This window comes from Chenopodium quinoa, unplaced genomic scaffold (genome assembly GCF_001683475.1).
Source record: "Chenopodium quinoa cultivar QQ74 unplaced genomic scaffold, ASM168347v1, whole genome shotgun sequence".
Taxonomy (NCBI): Eukaryota; Viridiplantae; Streptophyta; class Magnoliopsida; order Caryophyllales; family Amaranthaceae; genus Chenopodium; species Chenopodium quinoa.
Window position 1 is genome coordinate 5,177 of NW_018745333.1, and position 12,794 is coordinate 17,970.

General features: G+C 37.9%; 1 protein-coding gene across 1 annotated transcript; it reads right to left on the bottom strand.

Annotated features, from left to right (window-relative positions):
* Nucleotides 1–362: 362 nt before the first annotated feature.
* Nucleotides 363–2,406, bottom strand: LOC110712767 (fructose-bisphosphate aldolase 3, chloroplastic-like). Its single transcript, XM_021891215.1, has 5 exons — nt 2,329–2,406; nt 1,044–1,352; nt 883–992; nt 556–705; nt 363–393 (listed from the first exon to the last, which is right to left on the bottom strand). Exons 1-5 carry the CDS (start codon nt 2,404–2,406, stop codon nt 363–365), a joined length of 678 nt encoding a protein of 225 aa, XP_021746907.1.
* Between the last annotated feature and the right edge of the window lie 10,388 nt (nt 2,407–12,794).

The following is a 12,794-nucleotide window of genomic DNA, read 5'->3' on the forward strand; positions in this document are numbered from 1 at the left end:
TGGCAAAAGTAAGTTGGGGGGTTTGTGACTTAAAAGCTATCTAGCTTTTGTGGACATCAACAACTTTGCTTAATTTAATTATACTAATTCATGTTTCCATTTGTTATGTCTAGGACTGTGGAAGACTTCAGTGATTGGACAGATTGGCTTCTTTATAGAGGTGGAATTGGTGTTAAGGGTGAGGAGAGTTGGGAAGCGTGGTGGGAAGAAGAATTGGTGATTTCTCTACATCTCTAAACTTGCCAAACTACTATTTCTTAAGCTGTATCATCTTAACTGTATACTTTGGCACCTAAACCCCTTTCCAATGGTGTCCATGTCAATTTTGCATAATAATTGAGTCCATGATGGTTAATTTCAATTTAAGCAGAATTCAGGAAGCATAGTGGCAGCCTGAAAGCAACTGATCCATTCTTCAGTACAGGTTGAAAAGTTTGTATGTAGGTTGTTTAGTCTTGAAGCTAGTTGATACGCCAGATATAGAATAATAGATCCAAAAGGTTGAACAAAGACATCTACCATATACCATCAGACCATCACCAATTCACCACCCACCAGACCACCACTTCCACCTCAAACTGAAGCATGGAGAATGGAACATAAAGCAAAGAAAGCTTAGTATGAACCTGAGAGATAGCATCATAACGAGCGATTCCCCAAGCAGCTTCCTTAACTGCCAAAGCAAAAGGTTCACATGGAATACGCCTACATTATCGCATCCAAACAAGCATAAGTCATTTGCAGAACACAGAAAAGTTGCATAATAAGAGAAATATCATATTCTTAATCAGAAAGACGTTTCAGGACATGTAAATGAAGATTAAATATCGCCAACCATTAATCTCATGGAGGCATAGGTCTAGTGGATCTGAGATGGCTTACCATTTTGCAAATCGAGCACCCTGATTATAATACTCAGCAGACCTTGAAGCCAGGCCATCTAACCCTTGGCACCAAGATTCATTGTTTGAGCCTGGCAGAGGAACCAACATCTGCAATGCAAAGAGTGAGGACATAAAATGAGGTCATTGATCAGTATTTACAAGTAACAATCGAATGTGGAAGACGTTCAAACTGTCATACCTTGTCGACCTTGATGACAGGCACGACATTCTCATCAAGTAAGCAGTCGACAATTTCTTGCCATCCGTTGTAGACTGGTAGAGTGTTTCCTCAAACAGAATGACACTAGAAATGTGTTCGCCAAGACCAGGAGTTGTCAGTAAGAGCTGCCTATACATCTGACGATTGTTCTCAGTGTTATCTAAGCCAATTGATGCCAGTCTCTTCCCACAAGTTGCATTCGATTCATCAATGGCAAGAATGCCACGTGCAGGAGAAGCAATAGATTTCTGCGAAGTTAAAATTCAGTATTTAAACATTAAACATGTAGAAGTATACTTGATCATGGAACATGATTAACTATCACATTGTCGATACAATAAAAACTTATGCAACATATATAGGGGATGTATACATCTAGGTGCAACTCTCAAGATCAAATATCACCATCAAATTGATGATACAAGTAAAAAAAAAAAGATATACTTGGTATGTCAGTACTCGAGATCACAAGCACCACCACATATAACCAAACCTAACATAAAGTAACCTTTTAAAGGGGGAGGATCATGCTGTCTAATTCAATAAATGTATAATTCGTTTATTCGTTATCCCCACACCCCGGAAATCACAATCACGAGCATATTGGCTTGTGGTACATTGTATAGTAGTACATTTTTGAACTGCCTTAGGGAATCAAATTTCAGAATCCAAAATTCCAATACCCATTCCGAGCACCAAAACTTATGGTCTGGTGTTCCAAGTGACATTCAACAACCAAACATAGGGACAATAATCTAGACTAGTACTAAAATTCCAGAGTAAGTTTAACAGAACACTGCTATTCAATTGAACCTAAGCTAATTTTGACTAGTATTATATACTCCCTCTACTCCTTGTTGTTCCCGTTTAGATTTGGTCACAAGATTTCAAACAGGAACAACTTTTGGGAACAAAGGGAGTACTTGCGATTGCTACAAGCCATTGCAATACAAATTCACAGTTTCTAATTCAGGCAGTTTTAGTTGGCTAACCAATTAGATATCAGCTACACTAACAGAAAACAATCAAAACAAGATAAACTGCAATTCTTAATGTTTATTTCTTTTTACAATATGATCAAAAGCTTTCATTAAATGAATCCAATTTTCAGGACCAAATTTCCTATATTCTATCACATCCACCATTCATATCTTATATCTTCTATTAAAGATATAGAACAACTTAGACAAATGATCAGTCCAAAATACAACAAAAGTGAAAAACCAAACCATCAAGCTTAAGAAAACAAGCAACAAATGAGATAAAAGCATAGACAACATACAGCAGTGCTAACAAGCTCATCTTAGCTTAGTTAAGTATAGGGAATAAGAAAAAGGCAGAAGAATTTTTGAGAAACTAGTTGCACGCCACGCGATGCGCACCGCGTTTCAACGTCGTTATGCTTAAATGTAATATGATTTTTTAGTAATCGCTCCGTTAGGATGATTATGAGAGAATTAAAGATGATCCTGAATACATAAGCATATAATATGAAGGAGATAGTGATTGTGTAAGGCTAATTATAATTGTGTCATAATATGAATTTGCAAGCAGGATAATAAGATATAGCATGTAGGTAGCATAACAAGTAGCATAAAGATGCTAATATGTCTTTGTGTCACGGTCCGGGAGTTTGGACCCCAAAACGTGCGGCGCGCTCTAGCCTTTTGGCGGCAAGAACGCTAGCCTTGAGCGGAAGAGGGGCTTGTGAGCACAAAGCAACACAAGCGGGCAATAGAATCTCAGGAGCACTCACGTCTATCTGGGCGACGGAGTGCGGGTGGTCGGGGCTTGTGACGGCCGATACTTCAAAGCGGGCACAAGCGGGTCCGAACCACGAGTCCTTAGCGCATCAAGTTGGGTTGGAGGGGAGCTAATATGCAAGTAAGACACAATATCTATAAAGGTCTAACAACAAACAAGCATAAAAGCAAGGCAACACTTGGTAGAAGGCTTTAAGATTTCATTAATCATTCGCCCTCTAAAGAGCTTTAAATGACATACAAAGAGAATCCCTAGTGAACACTGATCTGACAGTAACACAATAATGGGACCTCAAGCAAAGAAAACATAACCTAAACTCTAGGAAAGCACTTAAATGGAATCTAATACATCAAAAGGAGTTGGATTCTAACACTTTGACACGAAAATCTTTCTAGTTACTCATTTCACTATGATATTTTTCAAAAGACATTGAATCCTTATCATTAATCTTTGATTGAATAATCGAATGAACCTATAATTCATCCGGAATTTTGATCACAGCATAATTATAGCTTATACAAATAACATCAGAACAGACCCATCAGAATAGACTCATTCCTAAATTATGATCACAGCATAATAATAGCTTATACAAATATTATTATGACTTGTGCTAGATTCAGACCTTATCACAGACTAGAAAGGCATCACTTCTTTCCATCCACTCTAGAAGGCATGACAATTGAAAATCATGCTCACAATTTGTCAACATTCGAGGGTTTATACAACGCATTACTTTATAATAGAAAATCTAGTACCTTCAAGACAGATAAGACATGTATCCTTTCCTAAGGGACTAACTCATAAGCCTCAGTAGGTTTTGAAATTTCCACATCAGACTTTGACGGTGAGGCAAGCAATATATCAGCAAGAGTTTTTCCTTCAGATTTCCCAACATGATCAATAGGAGTCAATATATCAGAGTTATCGGCAACAACATTTTCAGCAATGCCTGCAGGTTTCAGCTGTTTGGTTGTATCAATTTTATTAGATGCTTGGTTTCCAAGAGTACAGAATGGAGTTTGTGGGAGCCCAAAAAGCACATTGAACGGAATGGGTGCAGGAGGAGATCAGAAAGTATCAGGGCTTGATGTGTCAAGATTTAATCCAACCAGCAGCCCTGTTGACAAACCAGAGGCTGTTCCGTGATATGCTCTCAAGTTTTCCTACTCTTCCAAGGATGGGGGACTCTGCATCAAACAGAATGAACAATGAGCCATCCAAAGTTGTAGTTAAGTGCTCAAACAACCAAAATTGTAACAAAATGATTTTTGAGCTAATTTACATGAATAGTGTTCTATTCAGAAGAAATCCCTGAACCAAAAGCATGATTGCCAGAAAAAATCATGCATATATGTTAATCAATTAAATTTTATAATGCAAGACAAAATTTCCAAAAGCTAGAGATTATAGGTTAAGAAAACGACTACTTAACACCGAGCTATTCGAAACTTGGAAATTTGGAGTATATTGCAGAAGTTGTTCGTGAGATAAAAATATTTAATCAGCTTGATGTACTTTTCTCGGAAGGCTAATGTGTGAAATTTTAGCTGAACGGCTAATTCTGAGCCTGATGAGTGAATGTGAAACTGTCTCAGATTATAGATTGATCACTTGACGATGCTTCTGATGTCTAACAAGCCAAAGGAAGTGATATATATAAGTTCATCATCAACATCAGAAGCATCATATTAAACTACTGTTTCCTTTGGCTTGTTTGACAGACTACAAGCAGTCAAGCAACCTAATTTACCAGAATACAGCTTAGAATTCAGAATCAAATGCATTTTCAACACAGATACATTTAATAGTCACAGATGTCACAGCCATATGTAAAGGGTATGCCATATACATATATACAGCTAAATACACCATCTATTCAAATAGAGACTACATATAGAAGAATTAAAATATAGAGTATATACCTAAAAATCAGAAGAATTCCAAAAATCTAATCACTAAATATTCATTCATCTCAAATATTCATTCATTCCACAAGGAATTGTTTCCAGAGTTGAAACCTTTAGACCATCATACGAAAAGGGTAATCTTAATGGTAACCTATGTAAACTCACCAAGATGGTCAATATTGCAATCATGAACACGAGAAAGCTCCTCCTCCGTGAGATTATGATAATATGAATTTGTCAAATCAATATTATGAAAAAGATTAACCCATCTGATGAAGTAATGGTATAAGTTCGACGCAAAGCATTATAAAGATAGGCATAGGTCATATATATATCAAATTCATAGATTGGGGGCCGATAATAGCAAGCGTATCCGTCTCCGTGAACTGCAATGCTTCAGGAAATGATTCATGTTTGTTTTACGATAAACCAAACTGCAAATTGCATCAACCTGTTTACTAAAAGTCTTGTATATACTAAATATCTAATATATAGTCTCCTATATTTTACTTCCTACAAAGCCATCAATTAAGCTTAATTTAATCAATCTCATCTTGACTCAAGATTTATCAGAATATAAACCAAAAATTATAAATCGATATTTCATGCGTGCAGATACTAATGTGGCTGAGCATGTTAAAAGTTGTTCATATATAATTTTTCCAACCGACTCATCCGCATTCGGTATTATATTCCTAGTAACAATCACATTATAATGCGATATGCCGTTGCTAACTCCAAAAGTCCAAAATGTGAAAGCACAACATTACACACATCTTCTTTAACTGCTATTATAAAGCTTGCTATTCATTAAATTTATAAGGTGTACTTGCTAGTGAAAGCATGTAAAAATACATTTTCGCGTACCTACTTGAATATACCATCTTCAGTTTCGCCCCAAAATGGACGTCTTCCACAGAGCAACATTTAGCCATTTAGGTGATGACACTAATACTCCAGACATCAGACTCTAGGCCTGACTTTCTTTTCAGTACTTCTGGGGCAACATAGTAGGCACTGCCAACAAAATCTTTGAATATTTTCTCTATAGGAAGCAAAATGTTTGTGCCACATTGTCAAACGTTTGCGATAAATCAAATATAAGTCAGGTTGGACAAGAGAAATGTCTACCCACAAGCAGCAAGTGCATATTGACATTCCCCTTTCTACTCACCAGGTTTTATGAAATCTGATAATCCAAAGTCTGTGGCCTTTCAACTTTTCAAGATGAAATCTCTTCAGGCGCTTTGAAAAAAAAAGTTCTACAAACAAGCAGCACATTGGAATAAAACATAAACTTCCATCATAATTCATCTACTGCAATTGAAATGTAAGGTCCATATTTTCAAAAGAAAATCTACCTCGGGCTTCATATCACGGTGCTACCAGACCATGTAAGTGGCAATGAGCAGCAACTTTCAGCAACTGACGGACCACCACAGTTGCATCTTTCTCTGAATATCGGTTATCCTTTCTGATTTTAGTAACATAAGAAATTAGCATTAGCACACATACATATTGTCACATCACCAGGTACAATCATGAATCGCTGGCAGAGTAGATTATTGCTTACTTGGCTAGTATGCAATTCAGCAACACTTCACCTTCACACAACCTGATGACAAATGATTATCAACGTCATATTCAAATAACATGGTGATAAAGGAATTAGGGGTAAACAATTACTCAAATTTTACTTTTATTGAAGATGAACTACCATCAATTTGTGATCCCCAAACTTTTATATATAATAATGAATTATATTTTTAGTGAAGATGAACTACCAAGAGATGTCATTAAAGACAATTCAATTACCAATTTGCTGATAGCATTAACACAAAATAATTACGATACACTCGTAACCTAGCATCTCCTCAAAATAATTATGATACACTTGTAACACAGCATTTCACACTTGATACACTTGTAACAAAGTAATTCAACAAACAAAGATAAATGTGTCCTAGTGGTTAGATATGGGCCTTGAGATGAACAAAGTTGCTAGGAATTAGCTCTCAAATCAGTAAGCAAGCAAGCTAATTAGATAGAAAAGGATAGCTAAGAGGGATAAGTTGTATTATCAAACTGATTGTTCAACAATACAATGCCTTCTTTCGAGAGGAAGGTGCTCTCCAACAAGTCAACAACAGACTTCTTAACTATATTCAACATGATGATTATTCCTCCTAATGAGGTCTATTTATAGAAAATACCCCTAACAAACCTCTAGCTTATTCCCCAAGTTACTACTAATAGACTATGACTAATGTGCCCTTCCCCTAAATATTGATTCCTTGCATTACCCGCCGCTCAAACTTTCACCTTGTCCTCAAGGTGGTTTATAATCGGAACTGGATTCCCGACCTCGGCAACAGTGACTGAGAGTGGGCTGCAATTCTCTCCAGAAATTGATGAAATACAAAGCTGGCTTTTATGGGTTAAAGAGTTGGGCCGTATAAGAAGTGAAGGGATGAGTTGAAAGGCTAGAGAATGGTAGTTGACTAATTGGGTAATAAGTGTTGGAGAAGGAAAGTTGGGCCTTAAGTCAGTAAGCCCATCTTTTGTACTTGGGTTAGTGTGCTGGCCTTTCATCACGTTTGTAGCAGGTGACCAAAGCTGATTTAAATCCTTTGTGTTTGCTATAAGTGGTATTACCAAAATACCCTTACTAGCATATTCCATTTTTGTCTTCCTCTCCAAGCTAGCACATGAATCATCAAGGCATCTCCCATTAACTTATCTTTCTGGGTACTTCTAGAAACCACCGTGAAACCACCTCCATTGCAACTTCCCACCATCAGTTTCACCGCCGGTAAAAAAGCCCAGTCCACCTCCGAACATTATCCCACCACCGGTAAAACCACTAGAAAAATCACCATCCCGTCCTCCAATCATCGAGGGAGACGAATTGATCGTTCCACCGTCTTCTCTTGCGAACCAACAGCCCGGACCACTAGAGCCGCTTGCTCCACACCCGCCCCTCATGAAGACACCTTCCCTGTTCAGGCCACCACCCGCTCCACTCCCTCACTGTGAAAACCACCCGTTCGCCCAAAATATCCACCACCCAGCTCGCCGACAATTTCCCTTGGACCTCCACCTGTAAACCCATCCCCGAAATCGCCAAGCCTTCCCCCATATTATAGTTCCCTTGCAAAACCCTCAACTCCGCAACCCATTTCACCATTAATTTTTCAGGGCCACCCAAAAAATCACCACCACCACTGCTACCAAACACGAATTCACTCAGAGAATGTCCAGATCTACTTGTCTTGGCATCCTTAAACCGAACTTCCGATCTCTCCGGTCCTCCAACTGTCATCACCACAACCGCACCACTGCAACAACCACCAAATAGGCCGTCGGCAGCAGAGCAAAAGTATTGTTCACAGTTGCTCATCTCCAAATCGGCTGTCTCCTCCATCATGATTTCTACATCACCGCTTGGAAGGTCAGTGGTGGTTGACTGCTTCTCATCACTGAGTTCACTTTCTTCCTCCTCAAGCCCTTCTCGAATCAGACTTAGCTCCACTCTAATTCGAGAAAATGCTTCTTCAAATATCTTCACCAGATTTCTTTGAAGGGTATCAACAATTCTCTTCGTGGATTCCTCCATCCTTTCGGAGAATTGCTCAAGTGATTGTGACCAAATCGGAGCTCCGGCGACTTCCATTCTCTCTCTTTTTTTTTTTTTTTTAATGGCTGAAAACAGAATTTCAGAGGCTGAATCTACCAGGACAGAACTGCTCTGATACCATTTGCAAGGAATTAGCTCTCAAATCAGTAAGCAAGCAAGCTAATTAGATAGAAAAGGATAGCTAAGAGGATAAGTTGTATTATCAAACTGATTGTTCAACAATACAATGCCTTCTTTCGAGAGGAAGGTGCTCTCCAACAAGTCAACAACAGACTTCTTAACTATATTCAACATGATGATTATTCCTCCTAATGAGGTCTATTTATAGAAAATACCCCTAACAAACCTCTAGCTTATTCCCCAAGTTACTACTAATAGACTATGACTAATGTGCCCTTCCCCTAAATATTGATTCCTTGCATTATTTCAACAAATTAGGATAATGAAAATACTTCTTAGAGATAAGATTAGATCAGTATGTCATGCTTTACGGGCATTGCTTTCCACGGATAACAAAAGTGACATAAACTTTTATAGAAATCCCAATTTAGCATATCATGGTAATGGAGTCCCAGATATCATGGTATAAACTTTACCCCTAATCCCAATGTAGATTTTAGAAATAGTGAGACTGCTTTAACATCTCTGAACGCTACTAAGTTAACAATATCCATCAAACCATGCATGCATATACATTATATGATCTGTAATTAAGGGAACAGATTCACTGCACTCAAAACATGGTTTATGATGTTTGTGTTGTTTCCATTATCATTATGATAAATATAGAATAATGTTTATGATATATATGGTTTATAATTATCAAGTTTTGATACCAGGCAATTGCTTTCCATCCTTAAGGGTTATAATTTTTATGATGGGTTTCCATAATATCCATTTTGACAATGCCATGATGCGATAAAGTTGTATATGGATACCACCAAACGAAGAAAAGAAGAAAAATATATACGAGTAAGACAAATAACCTCATAGATCATGTTATTTGGATCTATATTGTCATATGCCATTTAGCCTGCTTTGAAGAATTTATAGTCAAGTGAAAACATCCAAGCTTCATAATTTCAAAAGGTATTATTAATTATATGTAGTTAGATTATCTACAATGATGCTTAGAACAGTAGCTCGAAGTTATTTCAATAAATCCTTAAGGAGAAAGGCTCAAGAGCTTTTTAAGGAAATCAAAGGAGACAAAATGCTTTTTAAACTTCTATATAACTTCTTGACAAGTATATTTGATGCAATACGTTTCTGCTCACAGCATTACATACCAGTCTTTCTAGCTAATTATTCTCGTTTGTCCAACTCAAAAACGTTTCTTCTGTTTGTGTTCCCTTATTGCAGATAAGGCAGTTTTAAAAGCAACTACCAAAGGAATATGCAAATAAAGCAACTATCTACATTGTCAGATTTCTCAATCACAATGGAAATTGCATATCAGCACTTATAAGCTATAACTATTGCTAGCTCATGCTCTTCACCACATCTCTTAATTTCTTTTTCCGGGTATGCTAGTCATTTGAGGTTGAGAATAAGAAGCATGATTTGTTGAGAGTTATACAAGAAACTGAAAGGGGGCTCAAAACACCGCCAGGCCAACAATCTTTGATTGAAGAGGCCTTAGTATGTATATACTTTTACTTGGACTTAGTCAAACATTGATGTCTTTCAATATTGTATTTTGCATGGTTAAAATTGAAGTAATTGATTAGTTTGTCAAGCATATTTCATAGAATTAAATAAGATGAATAGTGTGGTGAGTAAATGGTTATACGATGTCAGTTTATATTCAGGTGAGTGCAGAGGGATATGATGCTGGTGAGCCAATTGATTTAGAAAAACTGGATGGTACATGGCGTCTTCAGTATAACTCTGCTTCTGATAATAGAATGTTTTATGCCGCCAATCCTTGAATTATCTTATCTTTAGCAAAATAACAATTTTACCTAACTCCCTCCCTCTCCATATCTTCATAACTTTCAGAAAGCAACTCAGTAAAACCCCAAACATCCACCCAGAACAATCTACGCCCAAACTCAAACATCCAAAACCCTAAACAACAATGAAGAAGAAGACCCAAGCCCAGCGCACCTCAAACATCCAAATAGCAACCAAAGCAACAAAAAAAAGAAAAACAATTGTAAATGAAAGATGACCTGTAAAAACAACAAAACAATGACCCTGAAGAAAAACACTATCAAGATGCAAAAAAAAAAAAGAGAGAAATGAGCAAAAACCAGGAAAATCACAAGAGAAGGGCATAAAGACAAAACCTTTTTAGACCCATCTTGGTTAGGGTTTAGGGTTCACGCATGAGGCTCCAACCACCGCATAAACAGTTCTGACCACTGCCACCACCGTTACCGGAAAAAAAAATGGAGAACATTAACAAAATGCAAATAAGCCACAAGAAAAAGAATAACCGCAATTGAACCCACAACAACAGAAAAAAGAGAAGCAGGAAACATTACCAAGCATCAAAAGCTAGCACTCGCCGCATCGAAAAACCGTGATTTGCTCTTGACAGAAAATTGAGAAGTAAATTCAGTGGGGGATATAGGTAGCCGGAAAAGGAGTGAGAAATGAAGGGAGGAGAGATAGGTAGCAGTAGAAGATGAGAGAGAAACGGAGAGAGGGGAGGTAGGAGCATGCAAAGAGGAGAGAGAAACAAAGGAAAAGAAGGGGAAAGGCAACGGTGTAATAAGGTAGAAGCAGCAAGGGCAAAAAAGGAACAACACTGTAGACATCAACAATTTAAACCCCCTATTGGCTTTTTTTTTTTTTTTTTTTTTTTTGATAGGGATAGATGATTTCATTCACACAATAGCCATCTCGGCATCTACATCATCATTTGAACATAACTGAAGCAGAAACTACACCCACAACACCTAAACTTGTTTCTATTCACGCTCATCTCCATTAAGGTGGTTCCAATCTTGAAACCATGTGAATTCTTCGATGTCATTGCATCTTTCAATAATTCCTTCACCAACGGCGCTGTAGATATTATGGAGTAAGCAACTGCACTACAGATTAGATCTTCTTGAGTCAAACTCATCTTCCCCAACACAACAACCATGAATACCAAACCCACCAAATGAACCAAAACTGAGATCAGGCGGAAACCCACAGTCGAAGCCCTTGGGTCCTTAGTCGGAAACTGCTCTATAAAGCCAGCCCCGTAGGTCCACTCATGGACGACCCGTCTTAAAACATTTGCCGCAGGAAGCGCTCGAACAACAGAGGAAGCAATGGTGGGTGGCTCCATAACTGACCCAAAATGAAAATTATTTATGAACAACTCAGAGATCATCAACTGGGTCTTATTCACCAAACAAAGATTAAACATTGAAAGAAGCATAAAATTAAAAGGACGAACATCCCCAAAAACACGAGTTGTAAAACTCGGTCAGAAGCCAGCGAAATCCAAACAAGCACCAGATCAGACTTAAGGATAACGGCACAAACCTAACCCGTTGCAAAAACCGGCAACCTTAAAACCAATCAACCAAGTCTAGACCTTGACTCGCACGAAACGGATGGATTCAGATCGCGCTTCTTCCGGCCGACAATAAACCGACGTTGATGAGGCCTAGGGTGGGTGACTCACTGGCGCACAAGGAAGGGCTATAACCCGACCTCGGCCGGCGAGCCCCCCCGATAAAACCAGCAGCAGTGAGAGAAAAGGACAGGGAAGGTGGGCGGGAGAAGTAAAGGGCGACAATTGATGAAAAGGCAGAACCAAGAAATGGATTAGGAAGTGGAGAGAAGAGGAAGAGAGAAAAGAGCCCACCCTAAAGGCAAGAAGCTTCGAATCAGAAGCACAAAACCCCTTCCAAGAGAGAAACCCTAGAAGGAACTTCTCTCTCTAGAATAGAGAGGCAGCACATTGAGAAACGCCCCCTATTGGCTTTTATAGTAGTAAAGATAAAGGTAAAGATGTCTTCACTTTTCAAATTTTCCGAGGGACAATTTCCTTATACTTAAATATCTCTATATAATGAGGTGAATTCAACGAGATACTAATTGTTATAGTATTTTTCTTTGTATAAATAATTGTTGCTAGTCAAAGTGAAATTGATTAATAATACTCTTTCAATCATTTAAACAAGTGAACATTTGTGTTTTTCCATTATGTAGTTTCTTATTTGATTCTTTTTTTTTTTTTTTTTTTTTTGACGAGGAAGAAACATTATCATTAATAATAAGCCATACGGCATCTCTACAATAATAACACAAATCTACAAACAATAGAATTAGAGAAAATACACAACTCTTACGGTCAAAACAATTACTAATAAGCCTTCTAAAGCACAACTCATACCCCACTGCTTCAGTCTTGACGTAGGCAGTAATTTTCG